This window comes from Dysidea avara, chromosome 2 (genome assembly GCF_963678975.1).
Source record: "Dysidea avara chromosome 2, odDysAvar1.4, whole genome shotgun sequence".
NCBI lineage: Eukaryota > Metazoa > Porifera > Demospongiae > Dictyoceratida > Dysideidae > Dysidea > Dysidea avara.
The window spans coordinates 37585136-37608371 of NC_089273.1; the positions used below are offsets into that span (position 1 = coordinate 37585136).

The 23236-nt window shown below is 38.4% G+C and overlaps 2 protein-coding genes across 2 annotated transcripts in view; one reads left to right on the forward strand and one right to left on the reverse strand.

The window, feature by feature from the left end:
- Positions 1 to 2108: 2108 nt before the first annotated feature.
- LOC136247256 (uncharacterized) overlaps positions 2109 to 23236 on the forward strand; it is a 148778-nt gene continuing 127650 nt past the window's right edge. Inside the window, exon 1 of the mRNA XM_066038883.1 lies at positions 2109 to 2277. Coding sequence (XP_065894955.1) covers positions 2166 to 2277 — 112 coding nt within the window. The 5' untranslated portion in view covers positions 2109 to 2165. The remainder of the gene's footprint in view (positions 2278 to 23236) is intronic.
- Positions 13349 to 14395, reverse strand: LOC136244821 (uncharacterized). The gene is made up of 4 exons (XM_066036373.1): positions 14041 to 14395; positions 13794 to 13974; positions 13644 to 13717; positions 13349 to 13594 (listed from the first exon to the last, which is right to left on the reverse strand). The coding sequence occupies exons 1-4, from the start codon at positions 14248 to 14250 to the stop codon at positions 13460 to 13462; spliced, it is 600 nt and encodes a 199-aa protein (XP_065892445.1). The 5' UTR covers positions 14251 to 14395; the 3' UTR covers positions 13349 to 13459.

Consider the following 23236-nt stretch of genomic DNA (forward strand, 5'->3'; position numbering starts at 1 on the left):
ACTTTGCTCCACACAAAACAAACACGGACAAAATAAGTATATCGTCTAGTATTTATTGATGAAGGTGGGGGTATGAGGGTAAGACGATGGCTACACGTAGGCGCGAATTTTATTTAATTTTATTTTTTGGGCCCACTTTGACTTCAAGAATTTTTCACATATTATTGTGAACTTACCGTTTTTGTTTGATTTACGTAAAGTCACATTGGCTTGACCAGATCTCGGACCAGATTGAATCTCGGGTTGAATATGGCACGGAATGGCACATCAAAATCTATTCCTCAAGCGATGTTTTGAACGCTACAGACAACTACGTAGGTGAACATTTCCCTCCCTAACGAAGTATGTTTTCTCACCGGCAACACACGACTGTGACAATACCAATTGAAGCATGAATGACTAAAGCTGGGAATGAAAGCTACTACTCGTAAGAAAATATCACAAGTAGTGAGTACTGTGAAGCGGTGTGACAGTTTAACAGTGCAATTATTTACTTTGAGACTGTGTCTCAGTTCAGTGGATGTCAGTCATGGTATGCAGCTGCTTAGTAGTTATTATTATTATTTGGGGGAAGGGCACACAGCAAAGCTGATTAAGCCCAAACTATCACAAATTATAAGTGCTGTTCAATCAAGTTTGAAAATGTAGCTAGAGTGTTCAGTTCAATTAGGTGCGGTGGCAGTGAATTCCATTCCCGGATGGTTCTTGGAAAGTAACTTGTCATGTAGGTGGTGGTGTTTGTTGGTGGTACAATCAAGTGAAACGGATGATGATGTCTAGTGTGTCTGGTGGTAAAATTAATGTATTCTGGTAAAGATAAGCCAATTCCTCCATGCATTATTTGATAGAACAGATTAAGCCTCTGTTGTTTCCTTCTCTTCACTAGGGGTAATCAGTTGAGCTGTTCCAGCATGGCACTAACACTACTGTGATAACTATAGTCAGATAGAACCCATCTAGCTGCACTCCTCTGAACCTTTTCTAAGATTGATATCTGAGTCTGATAGTATGGGTCCAAGCCAACGCTTGCATACTCCATTACTGGTCCAACCATAAGTACGTAGATAAGCAGATGCCTTGACATGTGTTGGACACTTACTAAGACGACATTAAAGGAAGTTCGACATCCTTGTAGCCTTGTTAGCAACGTTTGTAACATGGGTGGACCATGAGGGGTGGTCATCTAGCATAACTCCAAGGTATAAATGATTATGTGATAGAGATAAAATGGATCCATGAAGGGAACAATCTGCAATCATAGGATTCTGGGACCTTGTACATCTCATAACAGTGCATTTACTAAGATTGAACTTCATCTGCCAAGTGACTGCCCATTGGGACAGAGTGTCTAAATCCTGTTGGAGTAGGATACAATCTTGTTCTGTTTTAATAGCACGATACAATAAACAGTTATCTGCAAAAAGTCTTAGCTAAGATGAAATATTTTCTGTGATGTCATTGATATAAATCAAGAACATCAGCGGACCCAACACTGTACCATTAGGTACTCCAGATGACACAGGGACATAGTCAGATGATTCTCCATCCAGTAAAACTCGTTGTTTACGTACTGTGAGCCATTTTTCAATCTAGTGGATAACTTCGTTTTTTTCAATATGTAGTTGGTATTATAGATTCAAGGGTATTCGATTAGAGCAGTTTGTTCTCTAATCGGACATCTCTACATAGCCGTACTACAGTGAAACTGCTTTGGCTAAGCCGGAACTGTTGTTGACTATTAGCCATCTTTACCAGTATTGTCAAACTGTGTTAATTATTTATTATTATTAATAATAATAATAATGTTATAAACATATTGGTATCATTCATTGTCTTTATGAAGCTAATCTCTAGGTGAAGTTTGAGTGGAGCAAGGGTTGGCCTGACTTGATTGTTTTACTCTAATCAAAAATCGCTTCAAACCCGCCAAATCCTACCTTCATACAACCAATGTGCTTGACAATAAAGTAGATTGTGTTATTCGTGAAAATAAATGCTTTGTGCAATGTTTCATGCAATACGTTTGCATACACTGCATGGGTTTACGGATACATAGATATAAAACATGCACCACACAACAACTAGATATTACTTATAAAATAATAAAGGAATAGGTAGAAATTAACTTGTCTCTTTATTACATTTTGAAACAGTTATTATTGAGTATGGCAGTGTCATTGAACTCTACAGAAGATTTAAAATTACTAAGATCTGACGAATTCTCCCATTGGCTTAAAGAAAAGGGCTATTCAGACGAAGTATGCCAAGCCTTTGAAGGTGAGATTTGTGTTCAGGTTGCTCATGCTGACAGTTTAACGCAACTACAAGGGAGAGGGATACCTTATCTGTTAAGACAATATACAACATGATTATCGAAGTATAGACTTAAGCGTACCATACAATGGGTGGACAGTACAGTAGCCATGGCAAGACTTACACTATAAAAGTACATACAATAATATATAACACCCAGAACAGTTAAATTTAGATAAGCCGATAGATCCCAGTCCCTAGATTTTTTAAAAGTTCTGTGTTAGTAGGAGATATAGCAGTGCGAGCAGCCTGCTCAAACAAGGCTTCTTCGTCGTTACTATTATATCATACTTAATTATTTGAACTTAATCACAGCAAAATATACGTACAAATACATTGCTGGTATACAAATAACCTGTCTCTAACCAAGAGTGTAGGTTAATGTAAAAAGTTTCCAGCTAGCTATAAAACACACAAAGTACAATAAACAAAGCATCAGTCAAATTGTCAAGTAACGCCGTTGTGGAATACAATAGCTAGTCTTTTGAAATGTCCGAATTAGAGACAATGGCAAGTTGACCTTCTCTAAATAAAATGTGACTGTCTCTGGGAGAACCGATCGTATCGCCCATTTAAAAGTATCGAGAAACGTCGGTTTTAAATATTCAGGGTGTTGTAGCTAGCCAATGGTGGTAGTTATGCATACCAAATTCTCACACGTTTCACAACAATTTCTTACCTTCCTGATCGTCCACTGAAGAAGTAGTCAATAGCTAAGTTTCCCGCCATTTTAGATAGTTTTTAAAACGAGGTTGTCTGTATCAGGCAAGCTCCAGAAGGTTGAGAGGAGGGGCCCCTGGAAGGCGGAAAAGATGGTGTTCAAAAATTGAAAAGAAACGTGTTTGGATGAATTCGGCCAAGTTAAGACCATTCAGAACTCAGAACTGGCTAAAATGAAAGGAAATTTACAGCACATGTCATTGTCCAGCACCACAGAGCTGTACAGTCACACATAGCCATCTTCTGGTTGGCCAGGGCTCCATGAAGACCCCAGATCACTCGTACGGCTCGACACTGCGCTTTAATAAAGCAGCCAGCAAAAGCAGACCTCTTCACTCTGGTCGAATGTTGCAGTGAAACTTGATAGTGCATTCATTAAGCTTTGTGTTTGTGTGAAAAAATCAAATTTCCTGACTTGGGCGATAAGAACGGTTTTCGTAGATCCAGTCACAAATGATACAGAAGTTTCATTACTTCTTGCAACATTTAAGAACGCCGTAAGTAATATAATATAATATGTGATTGTAATGCTCATTAGCGTGTTGCCCCTAGTGGGCTTTGCTAATTAATAATAATAACAATAATAACCACCACACTCACCACTTTATCCAACCCAGTACACGGTCCAGTTATTATCAACATGCTTTTTTTCCAAGAACAATCAAAGATTGGAACAGCTTGCCAGTATCTGTCATAGAATCAGAAAACATAGATACATTTACTAATTACTTATTGTCTATCTAATTGTTTGCTGTATATCTTATATGTAAGTGTGATTTCTTTGGGGTGTTGATCGCCCCCTGGGCGCATCGGCAATTGCCGTCTGCCCAGTAACAATAAATAAATAAAAATAAATAAGGAATGTTAACAGTAAACAAAAGAGTTGACAATGCATTTTTTATGGGTAAGTAACATGTTAGACCCCATACTATGCTTTACGCTTTTGGCTTTCTACTGGTGCAAGAAGTAACGAAATTTCTATAAATCCTTATTATTATTATTACTGAGCAGTCAGCACAGCTGATATGCTCAGGAAAAAAAAGCAATCATAAAATGAATTTAGCTACGTAGTTACAAAGATTACAGTTATTGAGTTCCATACAATGTTTGCAGTTCCGCTGAAAAAGAGTCAATATTGTTGCTCTCAATGATGGAAGATGGTAAGTTGTTCCAAACCTTAATTGATCTGGAGAAAAAGCTCTGTTGGTATGAATAGGTGGATGAGTTTGGTAGAATAAAACGATGTGGGTGATATAGTCTGGTGGATCTTGTCATTGAAATAAAATGAGGAGGAATTGGCAGTGAATAATCTTGATATATGGATTCTAACACCTCAACAATTATAGGAATGATGAATACTTTCTACATTTCTACACTCTAACAACTTCAATTTTTAAATCCGCATGTTTTGTTTGCTTTTCAACAACCTTTTGAGAAAGTCGGGATAAATATATAAATCAAATCAAATCAGGAATCTTCGAGAATAGCAAAACCAATTAGGTAGACTTCATTTGTTTGCTTTAATACCATAGTACAATGGAAAACTCCCACAACAGTTTACAGACATTGTTTTCGTAAACTCGTGGACGAAAATGTTTCCACCAAAGATCTTGCACAGGGAATCCAGCTTGCTTTGCTAGCATCTAGTGAACATGAGAAGCAACACGATCATGCCAGCTCTTTTGTTTTTTTGGAAAAAGAGCAACTTACGAGATGGTCAATGGTCTCATCAAAAGAACCACAAAGCCAGCATCTAGTTGAGCATGGGGTTTTGTAGATATGAGCTGTAACAGCATTTGTTAATAAGGCCTTCTCTTTGGCCGAAAATACAAGTCCTTCTATTTCTTTAGCAAGGTTACCAAAGGGTACACATAACCACAGTATTGTGATTTAATACAAATCTGTTCAGACATTTTCCTTATGAATCGACTATGCAGAGGCTTGTTATTCAAGTTTGTAGATGTTCCAAGTTGGATAATTTCTTGTATTCTTTGCCATGCTCCTCAAACATCTGATAACCTGTTGCAATAAGGATCATCAGAGTGGTGTACGTAAAATGATAACTTTCTCTTCTCATGTTCAAATGCAAACTTCACTGAGATCAGGCCACTACCTCCATTCTTCCTTGAGACATAAAGACGGTCCACATCACTATTCAATAAAAAACCACCATGCATAGTCATCAATGTTCTTGTATCAATATCCACCTTACGCAATTCAGCTTGGGTGGTCCAATTCATCATTCCTCCAGTATAATATAACAATGAGATGGCACAACTATTTAGGCTGTTGATATTTAGCCGGTCATTGCAATTTAAAAAAACTTAGAAAAAATCGTGACACAAAAAGGTTTAAGAAACGAAGAAAAAGTGTGACGTGACCTAGACTCGAACCCAAACAATCAGGTTTAGAGTACCAACGCTCTACCACTGTACCACCGGTGCTTGCTGGCTACTCTTCTTGTTTTTGTACTGTATTTAATGTTACAAATATAAAATAACATATAGTCTAACCATACCAGTGAAGAAGAAACCAAAGTTGAACCCTAACGCTAACCCCTGTTAAACGTTGATGATGACTCTCACTTCCTGTACGAAGGTAAGTTTTTGGGTGAGTTCGAGGCGAGCTAGGGTTGGAGCAAGCGAAGCGAGCGTCCCGGCGAAGTCTGGCCAACCCTAGCTCGCCTCGAACTCACCCAAAAACTTACCTTCATACAACTAGTGTGTTTGATACTAGAATTATAGGTGACACTTCCCAACAAACGACCGGCTAATTAATATTTGCACCGTGACCGGTGACCGGCTAAACATCTACTTCGAACTATTTATTATTATTATTATTATTATTATTGGGGGTACAGGTAAGGAGGCAAAGCCTGTAAAAACCTGATCTAAACAATCAAACTACTACAAAAATAACTATACAATATCATACTGGTAATCATAATAAAATCTATCTAGGTGTGTCTTAAACAAATTGGTTGAATGAACATTAACTGAGTCATATGGGAGTCCATTCCAATCATTTATAATTCTTACTGAATAAAAGTGACGGCGTGGCAAGCAGGTAGCGTGTGGTTTGTAGATCTTTAAATCATGACCTCTTGTTATAGAAGATGATCGAAGGGTAAATAAAGATGAGCTATCCATGTCCAGCATGTTATGAAATAGTCTGTATGTGTAAATTAAGTCCCCTCTATGACGTCGATATCTGAGAGATGGTAAGTTTAGGTGGTTTAATCTGTCAGCATATTGCAAGTCTTTAATTTCGCTCACTAACTTGGTAGCTCTTCTTTGAATTTTTTCAACTGACTGCTGATCAAGTATGAACTGTGGACCCCATATAATATTTCCATATTCTAATATGGGACGAACAAAAGATTTGTACAGTTGGAGTAACATGTTGGTGCTCAAGTACTCAAACGATTTATTAATCACAGCTAGTATACGATTAGCTCTTGCAGTTACTATAGCAGTATGGTTATGAAACTTCAGAGAAGAGTCAACGATGATTCCCAAATCTTTGACTGACTCAGTAGATGTTATAACATTACCGTCAATACAATAATTTCCATAGGAGTGGGTGAGACCTAAATGCAAAACATAACACTTGCTAATATTAAAATTAAGCAACCAGGTTCTCGACCATTCAAACAATATATCAATATCCCGTTGAAGTTGTAAGTAATCGGCTTCACATCTAATTGATCGAAAGATCTTGGCATCATCAGCAAATAGTAAGATTGGGCTGTCCACAGATAACGGAATATCATTAACATATAACAGAAAGAGCAAGGGGCCAAGGACTGAACCTTGGGGAACCCCGCTAGAGACTGTGGACCAACCAGAGTGATCACCATTAAGCACAACTCGTTGCCTTCTACCAGAAAGAAAATTCTGTACCCATCTTAGTAGAGACCCGCCCATGCCATATGCCTTCAATTTCATCAGTAGTCGATTATGAGGGACAGAATCAAACGCCTTTCGGAAATCTAAATATATAACGTCAACAGGATAGCCATCATTAAGTGATTGGGTCCAGTAGTCCATTGCTGTAAGAAGCTGTGTTGTGCACGACCTGCCAGCAATGAAACCATGTTGGCTTGGAGAAAATAAACTGTTAGTGAGCATGTGGTGTGTGATATGATCTTTAATGATTGACTCCCAGTGGCGGATCCAGGATGGGGCATTTGGGGCAAATGCCCCCCCCCCCCCTTTCAAGAAATTGCATACAAGATCGATATACTCTAATAGAGCAGTCAATTACTCTAATAAAGCAGTCACAATGTTCATGAGGCAGTGTAGCTTACCTATGAAGCTACAAATAGGATTTTATTTTACATAACAGACGTGATATAGTAGGTAAGGATAACTAGCTATTATTGTTGTGACCTTTTTTTTTTTTTTTTTTTTTTTTGGTCTTCAACTGGTTTTCAGCAAGTTTTTTTGGTCTTCAACTGTTTTTCAGAAAGGTGCCCCCCCTCTTCGAAACTCTGGATCCGCCCCTGACTCCAATATTCGGACTATAGGTGACGTTAAACTTATTGGGCGGTAGTTATCAGCAGCAGAACGATTTCCCTTCTTGTGAATTGGTGTGACATGGGCGTGTTTCCAACTACTAGGGAGATAGCTACTACTAAGTGACTTTTTAAACAGTATACACAATGGAACACTAAGTTGTAAAGCAGTTTCCTTTAATGAGAGTAGAGGCCAACCGTCAGGTCCTGATGATTTGTTTACATTGATTTTCTCTAACCTGTCAAGTACAATGGATGGTGTTATATCGACATCATTAAGTGTTGGTACTGTGTGATCAAGATGAAATGAAGGTACTGAGGATATATCCTCTCTAGTATATACACTGGCAAAATGATTGTTGAAAACATTAGCCATCTCAGTGTTGGAGTGTGTCATGGAACCATCAGCATGTTGTAGACAATTGATACTAGACTTTGATTTTAATCTGGAGTTTACATATTTCCAAAATACTTTCTGGTTAGTTTTAATATTGGAGGCGATTTTCTCTTCATATGACTTGCGAAGAGACCTTGTCAAACTACGCAGCTCATTTCTGGCTTTGCTATATAGTGAATAGTCTGTCTTTGTGCCAGATAGCTTATACTGTTTCCAAAGCTTACATTTTTTCTTCTTCATACGAAATGCTTCACGTGTCATATAAATGTTTTTCTTCTTCATTTTAAGTGCATGGCAGGGTATACATTCCTTAAGAATTGACTCATAATGAGAGGCAAATACATCCTATGCTTGCAGAAATTAAATGCTAGTTTTGAACGAAGAAACTTCCGTACACGTCTCTTATATTCTTTTGTTGAGATAGCAATAATAATTACATAATCAAGTAATAAGAACCACTGTTGTAATTAATTGTGTTTGTAGTTTAGTTGTAGTGTAATTTGTATTATAAAAAAAAGCTTTATGAGTAATAAGAATATAATAATAATAATAACAATAAAAATAGTAATAATAATTCCTAACTTCAGGATGTTTAATGCCAGAAACTGAGGGATTATATTGGCAGCATAGGATCAGGCTATTACTACAAATGCAATAAAATGTAACATCTTCCACTTACCCGTCACTCCTTCTTGTCAACTTTGTGGTCGACATGATGAAACTATTGATCATCTTATAAGTAGCTGTGAAGTAATTGCTCAGAGGTTGTACAAGCATCGTCATGATGAGGTAGCTATAATGCTGCATTGGAAATTAACCAGACTGGAAGGATTCGATGTGATATCACAACGGTGGAATCACAAGCCTCAGCCAAGTGTGTGTGGTAATGGTAGCAAATTGCTGTGGAATTTTACAATTTAGACAGACCGACACCTTCCTCACAACAGGCCTGACATTATTTATGTCAGCAGTAGTAGAAATCATGTTTATCTTATAGATGTTGCTGTTCCTGGTGATGGATGCATGGCTTCTAAGTTTCAAGAGAAGATGTAGAAGTACACAGACTTGAAATTAGGAAGATGTGTCAGCAACCAGTAACTGTAGTACCGATCATTCTAGGAGCATTGGGCTCCATTCCAACTTCACTTACAAACTCTTTGAAGCTGCTGGGAACTATTCAAAAAGCAACTAGTATTAAGGATGCAGAAGAGCATACTGTTGAGCCCAACCCACATTCTTAGGAGACATCTGACTGATACCTGAAGCGTCGGTGACATTCAGGATTTTTCTCATACATTTGACATAATTTATTGCGTTTATTTGTTAAAAAATAGTAATAATAAAAGAAAATAATAATAATACAAACATCGTTTGAGGGCCATATTAAAATCTAAACTGAGTGGCCACAATCAGATCATTGCAATTAATGGTTTTGCAATACCTGTAGTTCGCTACACTGTTGGTATAATTCACTGGACAATTAATGAATGTTTGGATCTTAGTAGATTGACTAGAAAACAGATGACTCCTTACAAGGCCCTTCATCCTAGGGCTGGTGTTAATCGACTGTATCTACGAAGTAAATAGGGTGGAAGAGGCCTACTTTCTGTTTCTGATGTAGTGCAGGTGGAGATGAGTGCCTTGGCTTCCTATGTTAGTTGCCATGAAGATCTAATCATGAGAAAAGTAAAGAACGTTTGTTTATGCAGCAGGACACTTGTACAACTAAGGCCGTTGCAGTTGATCAGCATATTGAACAGTGACACTCTAAGGCTTTGCATGCCCAATGGCCTAAGTTACTACTTGAGAGAAGTGTTCAACCTCTGCTTGGCTTAGGAAAGCACATCTTAAGTCTGTTACAGAGACATTAATTATGGCCGCCCATGAAATTTAGTAGTGAATTGCTCTGCCTCAATACTCACTACTTGTAAGTAGTGACGTTCACTACTTTTTGTAGTGAACGTCACTACTTTTTGCAGTGAACGTCACTACTTGGTGGTCAATGTAGTGACGTTCACTACAAAATTAGTAGTGAACGTCACTACATAAAAATAGCGAGTATTGTGGCAGACATTAGTAGTGACGTTCACTAGTTTGTTTTTACTGTGCAAGACCGCTCTATGCACCAAATGGCTAAGACACCATAATTTTTATTTGGGGAACTGCACCTTCAGATCACTGCAGGATGTGTGGACAGTTTGCAGAGAGTTTCGAGCACATAGTTGCTGGATGTTCAATGATGGCACAGACTGTTTACCTGGACAGGCAAAATATTTAGTAGTGAATTGCTCTGCCACAATACTTACTACTTTTTGCAGTGAACGTCACTACTTGGTGGTCAATGTAGTGACGTTCACTACAAAATTAGTAGTGAACGTCACTACATAAAAATAGTGAGTATTGTGGCAGACATTAGTAGTCTACTGACGTTCACTACATTTAGTAGTGAGGTTCACTAGTTTGTTTTCACTGTGCAAGACCGCTCTATGCACCAAATGGCTAAGACACCATAATTTTTATTTGGGGAACTGCACCTTCAGATCACTGCAGGATGTGTGGACAGTTTGCAGAGAGTTTCGAGCACATAGTTGCTCGATGTTCAATGATAGCACAGACTGTTTACCTGGACAGGCAAAATGCTGTCGCATCTGCCATTTATTGTAGTCTGTGTGGCTCCTGTAGCTTTTCGAGGTCCAATTATTGGTTGCAACACCATCCTGAACCTGTGGTTGAGAATGAGAATTATAAGTTGTTAACATTTTTACTGATCATTATCAGCCAGAAGATCTGACGTAGTTTATGTTGACAAGCAAAGTAGAAACACTTAGACTACCTGATTGACATCGCCTGTGTAATGGATCGAAATGTGATGACAAAGCTAAAGGAAAAAGTATATTAGTATTTAAGCTTGATGATTGAACTACAAAGTTTATGGAACACCACAGTTGAGATAGTGCCTCTTATCTTTGGTGCATTTGAATATCAGTGTTTTAACTAGTTTGAGCTTACTGCGAGGAAGTGATATCAATTTCCTCCAACTGCAGAAGACTGTGCTATATAGACTGGTACTATTCCGAGAAGACACCCAGCTCTTCCAAGTTCTAACTGAACTCGAGAACTCTTTTATTGTGTTAATTACATTTACCCTTGTATGGTGCTAATTTCAATATAATAATAATAACAATAATAATAACACTTCAATCAACTTCTTCCAAGGGAGACAGAACTAATGAGCTAGCGAGCTCAGGTAGTAAGCCACGGAGACCCAGACGCCACCAGGGTGTGCGTATCAGGAACGCCGCTTTCAATGGTAATTTGAAATGAATTGCGATCTTTATTCAATGTATCAGAAGGCCAGGAGTGAAGGCCGAGGTTACATGAATCGACTCCTAAAAGAACGCTACCCAAATTTGTCATTTTCTCGACAACATTTACGTGACCAGGCAAACAGACTTGCCAAGAAAATCGCTTTTTTTTGCGCAGTATTCTATGACTGTTAGGACTGATGATGTTAACTGCTGATTCTACGAATTCTTCAACAAATGATACAGCAATTAATACTGAAAGAGTGGAGGAAACTGCTCAGGAGATAAATCTAGTTATGTTTCATGAACTGGCTGCTGCCTCATCATTTCATCCAGCCTCTGATCGAGAGCAACAGCAATTTACTGATCCTCTAGCTATTAGATTTCAAGAGATACTGCCAAAGATTTTGTCAACTAGCCTCATATCAAGGAGAATTATCCCTAGACCAAACTGTGTCATCCAACCAGAAAGTTTGCAGCTTTTAGATGATTGTATTTCCAACTCTGTTACAGATTTTTAAGATTTGTGGATTCTAAATTGTTCTGTGTACACAGCCGCATATGTATTGTTGGAATCAATGGGTAGATTAAAGTGTAGACCTCACCAGTTTGATAAACAGCAGAAACCTCTGAAAGATGAAGTGTCATTGGTGAGATCTGACTTGGCACGTGTAAGTAATGAACTGTTCCGAATGCGTACTAACCTGAGGAGTCGCACTAAAAAAAGAAGACACAATAAAGAGGTATTTACAGGATAAATACCGTGTATCTGCATGGAACACTAGAAATCTAAAAGTCCTTCATGAATCTTTAATTAAAATGTTAAAGGTGGCTACAACACGCTAAAATTATAACAAACCTAGGGCTTCAGCAAGAAAGCTTAATTCACGGTTTGTTGGAGATCAAAGGTATGTTTATAGAGACTTCCAAAAATCACACACTCCTCAAAATATTCCTGATGCTGATGCTACAGAACAGTTTTGGAAATTATTGCACTCAGGAGGACAATTTGATTCTGATTGTTTCTCGTTGAATGTACTACGAGATTTTGCTTCAGGGTGTGATTTTGACTCAGACTCCATACAATGGGAAAAGTTTACAACTGCTGAAGTACAAACTGTGGTGGAAAAGCTTCCTTAATGGAGAGCTCCAGTACCTGACAACATTCATACATTTTGTATAAGAAATTTTATTCTACTCATTCTGTTTTCACCATTGCTTTTAACAATCGCAAGGCAATTGGAAAAAATTATATTTGGCTATGCACAGGTAGGACAGTGTTGTTGCATAAGAAAGGAGATTCTCTAAAACCTAGTAATTATCGTCTGATTACATGTCTTAACTTATACAAAATACTAACATCTTGTTTATTGAAGCGTTTTAATCTTCATGTAGAGAGGGATGGTTTGTACGATCCCCAGCAGCAAGGAGTCTGCAGAAACCAACGTGGTTGTCATGAGAATTGTCAACGCACCGATAGTCCGGGCAAAAACGGTCCGGCCGGACCATTTATGCTGTCATAAATGGTCCGGCCGGACCATTTGTGCATGCATAACTGGTCCCCCCGGACCATACATGTCTGTGCAAAAATGGTCCGGCCTGAACATAAATGGTCCGCCTCCAGTCTTTCATTAGCCGGCCATAACGGCACTCCCTACCTCAAGTATTCCGCCACTGTGCCACCAGGGATCCCTCTGCCACCGTAACTAAGCGTCCACAAACGCATGCCTGATGCCGTGGCTTTGCTACAAGAAAGCTATATCAATACCAGTACCTGGACTGAGCATAATATAGCCGACCCTATAGTAGAACGTCTCTTTGCTAGCATAAACAACTATGGTGTACTATACTGTAGTTTCTATTCCAGAACAATTCGTGATTAGAATAATTACACTGTTAATTCGAGTGGATGACTCCTGTGCCAACTTGCATGAAGATCATACAAATCATAGCTACATGTATGAGATTCATACAAGTTGCCACAGGTGTTATCTACAGTGTATGAAGTTCATATTTTCGAATTAACATGCAGTGTAGCTATATTCTGGCACAGCTAATAATAATTAACTGTAGCTATGTTAGGTATAGTTACTCATATCTTGCTACGTAGCTAATTCTGTTACAATTTTCCACAGGTGAATTTTGCTATTAAAATAAGATTATAATGCTAAAGCACTGTAGCTATAAAGATACATGGCATGGTTGCAATTATTCAAAGTCATTAATCTGGTGAATGTCCTGGGAGCATTCGTGGCATGAAAAAGTTTTTACATTCTTGGCCTCTTCAGGCTTCAGGTTGGTACAGATGATGTGTGACCATTGCTTACATTTATCACATCGTACCTGTAAAAATACATTAAAATGTGCATATATTATTGTGTATTAGTCTTACCCAATCAACATATTGTGGATGACTTATACTTTGTTCCCCTGCACCACACATTATACACCTTTCGGTCATATCAACTATAGAATGTGTATATCAAATACCATAATGCAGGCACATTCGTTTGTAGCTAGAGGTCATTATGTACTATAGTACCTGAGTATGAAAGCAACGTAACACCTATATCAATCCGTGCTTGTGTAATCCACATAAACCTCTCAGTAATTCTTGCCAGTGTCTTCCTGTATCCAAGATGGCCAGAGGTCTGATCTCCATGACAAGCTTGTACAATGCTAAGCTGTTCCTTTCTTTCTCTAATGTATCGAACTTGTTGCACCTGAACATGCAAATTAAGAAATGATATGGCTACATATACATGCATGTATGTGCACTATAGCCACACCTCATCCTTTCCTTTATGTTTTTTTCTAAACACCAATTCTCCATCAACCACACAAAAGTTTGCTGCCTTTCTTCTTACAATTCGCTTCTGATTTTGAGTAAGGCCTTCTCTATACTGCTTCCTTGTCATATAAACATAAACATCTTCTAGTGTGTCAGTTTCCAATTCGTCCTCGAAATGGTTATCCTCCTTATCAGTATTATGAGCCATCACTGGAAGCAAGCAACTTGCGCCACTTCAAGTTGCAGATTATTCACTCTAAACTTGATCTCTGAGCCTTTCGTGTTCGTTAGAGCTAGTATATAGTCCTGCTGTAGCTGCAGTATAGCCGCGGATCCTCAGTCAGTAAATTGAACGCCGGAACGCGACTGCGTCGTATCGAATCTTGCTCCTTAGCCGGATATGCTGTATAAGCTAATTACCAGACTCCCTATACCAACAAGATACGGCCGCAACAACCAGTTATACAGTCTATACACTCCAACTCTGTCTGCTATTTGAGCTAACTAAGCAGTACTGAGATATCTATTGGATTTAGTTTATGTCAGCATGCTGAGAGATTTTGCGAGATTTCTTTGAAGGCACCGCTTCAAAGAGATGAGGCTAACCTATATTTGGTGTATATAGCTATTCTTGTCGACTGTACGGTGGCAAATAGTCGTTGCAGTTTAGTTTGGTAACCCGGACCATTTATGTTCGGGTAGGACCATTTATGTCGTCATAGATGGTCCGGCCGGACCATTTATGTCGAACATATTTGGTCCGGCCGGACCGTTTATGCACCCGGACCAAATATTTTGTTACAGAATCTACTAATTGATAGAAAGATTATGGATGAAGTACACTTATGCAAAAGGAATTTATCATACTGTTGGATAGACTACTGTAAGACATTTGACTCCATTTCTCATTGATACATGTTAGAGGTTGTATCTATTTTGCACTTTGCTATGCCTTTTCAATCATTGTTTGCTATCTTTGTTCAAAATTGGTGCACTCAACTAGAACTGGGATTTGGTGTTAACTAGACATGTATACCAATTGAGATAAGAAAGGGAATTTTACCAGGGTGATTCCCTCAGTCCTGCTTTGTTTTGTTTGTGTCTATTCTCTATTGGTCTTGCATTAAAGAGATTTCAAGGGTATTCCCCTGGGAAGCCACAATGTAGAGATTCTCAGTGTGCTATCACTCATTTATACTAAATTGATGATTTAAAGATGTACTCTTCTTCTAGAAAGGAACTGGAGAAGATGATTACTGTTTTGTCTGATGTGAGCAGCAAAGCTGGGCTACAATTTTGTGTTGAAAAGAGAAACATTTGCATTATTGAACGTGGATAGATTGTGGATGCTAGTGATGGGACTGAGATAAATGCTATTGATGGTATAGAACATATTGACCAAGATAAGCCTTACAAGTATCTGGGTGTACTTCAGAATTCTGTCTAATGAGTACTTAAAGAGGGCTAATATTGTGTGGTCATCTGACTTGAGTGGGTTTCACAAAGTTAAAGCTCACAATACATGGGCTGTTCTTGTTGTTAGCTACATAATGCCCACTTTGAAGATTCCGGTTACCACAATCAGGGACTTAGATACTAAAGTTCGATCAGTGCTAACTACATGCAAGGCCCATCACTTTAGGTCATCAGTGTCTAGATTGTATCTGCCATGTTCTAAAGGTGGCAGGGGGTTGCTATTGTTTGAGCATTTGAATGAGCGTCTACTAGTTGATCTTTGCTGCTATCTTGCCCTCTCCACAGGCATTTAAATCCAGTGTGTCACAAAACATGAGTTTGAGAGGAGTGGTTCAAATATTTTTCACTGGGCAACATGAATTGTTTATGCTTATTGTAACTCAATTGCGACTGTCTCAGCAAAAACCCGACTCGTTCGCACATTTAAAAAAAATTATTCACTCAGCAATATCAGCAATGTACCACCAAAGTTTCAGCCTTCTGTGGTGTGCAGTTTTGGAATTATAGCGATAGACAGTAGGAAGAGCAAGGTAATCGATATGTACAGCGACTGAAAATATACTACAGGCGCTTACATTCTCAGCCATAACTTCCGTTTGGATTAATCTATAACGTTGCAATTTACCTTAAAACATTCACCATGGATAAGTACATCAGTCAAGGTATAATATTAGTCCTGTAGATACTTGCGCATTTGGATATGAAGGCGGTTTGGTAGAAGAAACGATGACAATCCTGTTTACATTTACCGCATTGTAAATAAACGTACGTGACACGCATACCATAAAAACCAGGGCTTGATGGGCTGCCCTTGCCTACCACCTCCAGCACAAAGGCACGTGCTTGACAACTGTAAAAAACAAAAGAAAAGGCAGAGTAACACAGCCAGCATGTTACTCTGACAAGTGGGACTCCACTTGCACTAAATCCATTGGTGGTGGAACCCTACTGTAAGTACCAATGGATGAACGCACACCTCGAATGCACTGAATATCCGAGCGGGGCAGAGACAACACCGAAGCCTACCCAGGACTACAGAGTATTCATCACCCCACTTAGCCGATAGAAGGGAAGCCAGACGCTTATAGAAAACTGTGGCTTCGTTGGCCAACCCCCCCCTGTTGCCGACAAGCATACCATTGGAACTGAAGAAACGAAACAAAGATTCGGGAACTCTCCATGAACACGCGAATAAGATGGTATATAGTTTTAATCGATTTTCGTCTTCCTCTTCTAGTACTGGCTCGATAAATTTTTTTGTAGCATTCGTAATTTGTGACCGGGCCTGAGACTATAGGGCATGTGGGCACATAAAATTTTCCTCTTTTTTCAGGTTTCTATTGCCCATAACATTTTATACCATCATGCTATGGCCTTGAAACTTTCAGCATGCATTAAATACTCAACGGGCTTTATACCAAAAGTTACAGAGTGCAAATATTCTACTCCTGTACTGAGATATTCCCTATTGTGGGAGAGGGTGTAGTTTGTGCCCACATGCCCTATTTTCGCAGGCCCGGTCACATTTTACGAATTCTTTTAAAATTACGATTTTCTTAATACGCATGCTCGTGCGAACAAGTTGGATTTTTGCTGAGACGGTTACAATTATGCTTTCACCTCATGACCACACAGTCAAGTTTAATGGTGTATGTTATGGAACCAGTCAGTTGCATAAGTTTCACTTGATTGTACCACCAACAAACACCACCACCTACATGACAAGCTACTTTCCAAGAACCATCCGGGAATGGAATTCATTGCCACCGCACCTAATTGAACTGAACACTCTAGCTACATTTTCAAACTTGATTGATGAACACTTTAGCTACATTTTTAAACTTGATTGAACAGCACTTATGATTTGTGATTGTTTGGGCTTAATCAGCTTTGCTGTGTGCCCTTTTCCCCCAAATAGTAGTAATAATAAGTTGCTTAAACTAGTAAAGCAGTGTTTATCCTTTCAAGATTTGCTCTTAGAAAAACATTATCAGACACATGTGTTTCATAGTGGCTTCCTCAAAAGGGCTTTAGGAACGTTCGATATGGATCTCTCCTTTTTGTGGTTATAAGATCGTAACATAACCAGTGACAATAAATCAATGATTTTAGCTCTTCAAGATGGTGTAGTAGCAACTAGATCGATGCAAAACCATATTTTTGGCCATGATGTATGCGACAGCTGTCTCATTTGCAGACGAAGTGTGGAGAGTGTGGAGCATCTTTTAAGTAGCTGTATACCTCTTGCCCCTACTATGTATTTACGGCGGCATAATCAAGTGTTAAAGATACTATATGTGACCGTCTCAGCAAAAACCCAAATCATTATGTATGCTGATTGGTTCCCGCCAGAGAACTGGAGGGCTGAATCTCACAATAATGTTGGATGGTGTTATCTTGAAGCAAGTTTATTCTACTAAGTATTTGGGTGTATATTTTGATCGGCATCTCACTTGGCAGGTTCATGTGGATTATGTTCTTGGTAGAGTTAGAAGGCAACTTTTTGCTATGAATCGGGTTAGGCCGGCTTCCTCTAGAGTTCTGTAGTTGCTATATCAAGCTTATATTTTACCGGTGTTGGATTATTGTGACACTGTGTGGTTACCATCAAATTCTAGTAGTACTCGTCGTTTGGAAAGACTCCATTCTAAGTTTACATCATCGTTCCATTCCTCTGATAACTTTAACTTCCGATCATCTTTAACTGAAAGGCGTACTTTTCACACAGCTGTACAGGTTTTTAAAATTCTCAACAAGATTTCCCCTCCTTATTTACAGGGGATTTTTTCATATGCTGTGGATGTTACGGGTCGCTCTGGTAGAAATTTACACCGATTATTTGTTCCAAGTGTTAGAACTAATTATGGAAAACAGTCTATGGCGTACAGGGGTACGGCCATATGGAACAGATTACCTAAAGCACTATACAGTGCTAAAACTGTGAATGGTTTTAAAACATAATTTTTTACAATGTAATTCTGTTTTGTTGTGTATGTATGTACTTATATTGTATTGTATTTTTTGTGCTCTCAGGGCATAGCTGAAAAACAGCCTTCTTTGGCTGACGCTATTTTCCCTGATTAAATATCATTTAAATAAAATAAAATAATAATAATAACCCGACTTGTTCGCACAAGCATACGTATTGAGAAAAACGAAATTTAAAAATATTTCGTATAATTACGCATGCTACAAAGAAAAAACGCAAGTTTATATCGGGCCAGTATTCGAAGAAGGAAGACTCAAAGTGATTAAAACTATATACTGTCTTATTTGCCAGTTCATGGAGAGTTCGAAAATCTTTGTTTCGTTTCTGTAACGTCAACGGTATGTGTGTCACGTGCGTTTGTTTACGATACGGTAAACGTAACAAGATCGTCATTGTTTCTTCTACCAAACCGCCTTCATATCCATATGCACAAGTGTCTACAGGGCTAACACTATATCTTGGCTGATGTGCTGATCCATGGTGAACATCTTAAGCCAAATTGCAACGTTTTAGACTAATCCAAAAGGAAGTTATGATTGCGAATGTAAGCGCCTGTAGTTTATTTTCAGTATAGTCGCTTTACAAATCGATTATCTTACTCTTCCTACTGTCTAGTGCTATAATTTCAAAACTACATACCACAGAAGGCTGAACTTTGGTGATTCATTCCTTGGACACTGCCAATAATGCTGAGTGAATAAACAACTTTTTTAATTGTGCGAAAAAGTCAGGTTTTTGCTGAGACGGTAACATATAAATACCTTGTTGGATCCCATACTAGGGATTATTGGCGTGACTCTGAGGCAGTTTATGAGAAAAACTCAATAGGTGGCTTGGTTTGTCAGAGTCATAACGAGGTGCGTGATTCAATTTGTGATCTAGCTTCTTGGCTTGGGGACAGGTTGAAAAGAGCCGGTGGTTTGCGAAGATTATTATTATTATTATTATTATTATTATTATTATTATTGCTACTGAGCAGACAGCACAGCTGATATGCTCAGGAAAAAAGCAATCATAAAATGAATTTAGCTACGTAGTTACAAAGATTACAGTTATTGAGTTCCATACAATGTTTACAGTTCCGCTGAAAGAGTCAATATTGTTGCTCTCAATGATGGAAGATGGTAAGTTGTTCCAATCCTTAATTGATCTGGAGAAAAAGCTCTGTTGGTATGAATAGGTACAGAATAAAACGATGTGGGTGATATAGTCTGGTGGATCTTGTCATTGAAATAAAATGAGGAATTGACAGTGAATAATCTTGATGTATAATTTTAAAAAGTGCTTGTAATCTGGATATTTTACGTCTCAGCTGAAGGCTTGGCCAAGAAAGATGCTGTAACATAGCTGTGACTGAGCTGAATCGATTGAAATCATTTAGGACCCATCTAGCTGCCCTACGCTGTACTTTCTCTAGCTGTTGAATATTGTTATGGTGGTATGGGTCCCAGATGACTGCAGCGTAGATATTCCATTGACGGTAGTACTATCGTAAGGTAGGCTGTTGCTTTGATGTTAGATGAGCAGCAACTCAGATTGCGTTTCAAGAAGTTTAATGTTCTATTGGCCTTAGCAGCTATATTACTAATATGTGGAGACCATGATAGTTTGTTGTCCAATATAACACCAAGGTAGGAGTGTTGGTTTGATGTACCCAAGTTGTGATTGTTTAGCTTGTAGTTGAAAATGATTGGTGATAATGATCTGGTAAACCGCATAATAGTACATTTGGTTACATTGAATCTTAATTGCCACTTAGTTGCCCATTCGTGTAGTTGATCAAGATCATGCTGAAGTTGAATGGCATCCTCCTTGGTGGTGATAATTCTGTAAAGTAAACAGCATCAGCAAATAACCGTAGTGGCGATTTTACATGTTCTGTTATATCATTAATGTATAGAAGAAACATCAAAGGGCCGAGGACCGTCCCTTGAGGGACTCCTGAGTGAACAGCTATCGAGTCAGAAAAAGTACCGTCCAAAGCTACTTGCTGTGACCTTCTGGTCAGCCAAGTATTGACCCACTGACAGATGTGATCGTTGATACCATAGTGTCTTAATTTAACTAATAGTCTTTGATGTGGGACACTATAAAACGCTTTAGCAAAATCAAGGAGAATGACATCGGTTTGTTTCTGTTGGTCTAGAGCATGTGACAAGTCTTCTATCAGTGAAATAAGTTAGATAACACAAGAGTGCTGGGATCTGAAGCCGTGCTGGGTATCAATGAGGATGCTATTTGAGTTTAAATGATTCATTATGGAATGATATATAATATGTTCCATAGTTTTGGAGCATACAGAAGTCAATGATATTGGTCGGTAGTTTGCGGTACTAGTACGGTTTCCTTTCTTGTAAACTGGACATACATTGGCCATGAGCCAATCGGAAGGTAGTATACCTGTGTCTAGTGATTGAGTGAATATAACTTGCAGTATAGGAGATATTTCGTTTGCACAATTCTTCAAGATATATGGATGAATGTTGTCTGGCCCACAGATGGATGATCCATCTTCTGAGACCCTGATTGCTGATGTAGCTAAGAATTCGCGGTGTTTGGCAGTCACAAGTTGATGCTTTGTTTGATGTTCGGGTTGTTGACACAGATGCTCCTTCATATCAATCTCGTTCACCTCAGCTGTCCTTCGTACTGCTGAAGTTGAGAAAAGGAGGAAGTATGGTGCTGCTTGTCTGGCGCGTCGTGCCAGTTTCACGCCTCTGTGCTTTTCTGTAGATGGTTTATTTGGCTCAGAAACTGATTATTGTTTGCTCAGGCTTGCAGGCTCTTTATCAGTTAAATGGGAAAAGAATTAGTGTTGCGATGGGATATGTGAGGGCACGAAAAAAAAATCATTTGCAATTATTCGAGTAGCCTTATTATGTGTGAATGATCACGAACGAATTGGAGATCACTAAATTTGGCAGATGGAGTGGCTATTGATGAGACATCTTATTGACAGTTGTGACAGATATATTCTATTTGTTTAATTGTCATATTTACTGTTGTTTCATTGTGTGTATGCTTTAATGCGTTTAATAATAATTGTAATAATAATAATAATAGCTACTCCATAGGCAATTCATAAGGGAAATTTCTGATCAGATTTGTGTTAAATCACAGTGGTTATGGCTACGCTTTGGTAACCTTACTAAAGAAATGGAAGGACTTGTATTTGAGGCCCAAGAGCAGGCCTTATCCACAAAATTAATGTTGTTAAAGTTCATATCTACAAAACCCCATGTTCAGCTAGATGCCGGCTTTGTGGTTCTTTTGATGAGACCATAGACCACCTTGTAAGTTGTACCTTTTTAGCACAAAAAGAATATAAGAGCCGACATGATCGTGTTGCTTCGAAGTTGTTAGAGTGTGGGAATGTAGAAAAGTATCCATAATTCATATAATTGTTGGGGCGTTAGGATCCATACCAAAGGATTTATCATGTTAATTAGAGAAGGTTGAATTTGCCAACATCTTTAATTCGGACATTTCAAAAGACTGTTATATTTTACCACATCACTGTAACGGCGGTATTTAACAATTTGACTGATGCTTTGCTTATTGTACTTTGTGTGTCTCATAGCTAGCTGGCAATTTTTTTACATTAACCTTGACACTTGGTTAGAATCCGGTTCTTTTGTATACCAGCAATGTATTTGCACGTATATTTTGCTGTGATAAAATTAAACAATAATAATAATAATAATAATAATGGAGCAGGAAATATACGATAGTGTTAGTAAACTATTACAGTCTCTACAGCATGGACAGTTACGTGTGAGATTGCACCCCCTAAAAATCGTGAATGTCAGTAATGATTCAAGAATTTCAAATAAATCATAGGGACAGTATAACTGAAATGTTAGTGGAATTAAAATGGCCAACACTGGAAGATCGTAGGAAACAGGCACGTCTGATGCTGTTGTTTAAGTTTGTAAACAAATTAATTTATGTTCCAAATCAGTATCTTCCAGTGTTATCTCCTGCAACAAGTACCAGGGCAAACCATCCCTTGAAGCTATTACAGTTGTATGCCAGAACAAATCGATATAGTAACTCTTTCTTACCAAGATCAATACCAGACTGGAACAATTTAGATATGGAAGATCTTGACAATATAGACTTACTTGCTTTCAAGAACTGTTTGCAAAATGCATAGACACTAAAATTTTGTTTTTGTACATTAGCGATTTACCCAATGGGTTTTGCTAATCAATAATAATAAATAAATAAATAAAATTATTTCTCATTTCCCAGTCAATTCACTGCAGGAACTAAGTTATGTTGTATTATGCTGTTGCCACAGTGGTATCTACCAAGAATGGTTTCCAACCCAGGTCAGAGGGCACTCAACCTGATGTTACTCCTGCTTGGAAGATTCGTCTTCAGAGAAAAATTGAGTCTTTAAGAGGTGGGGTCCATTCTACGGAACGGAACGGAACGGAATCATGGACTAAACTACGGAACGGAACGCTTTCTCAAAATGAAGCCTGCAGCCTACCATTGCTGAAACTTCCCTTTTAAGTTATCGATGGACCTCCAGCCGGTGATTAAACAAAGCCCCAAGAAAGATAGAGACAATCGAAGGACTGATTGTGGGTTTTAGTCGGTTGTCATTAGTAACGAAGTACTTATGTGATGTTTATCTAAGAAGGGCAGTTAATGGATCGCTTATTTTCTAGCTTGCAGTATGTACCTTGTTTATGCTTAGTGTGACTATAGACTACAGTCT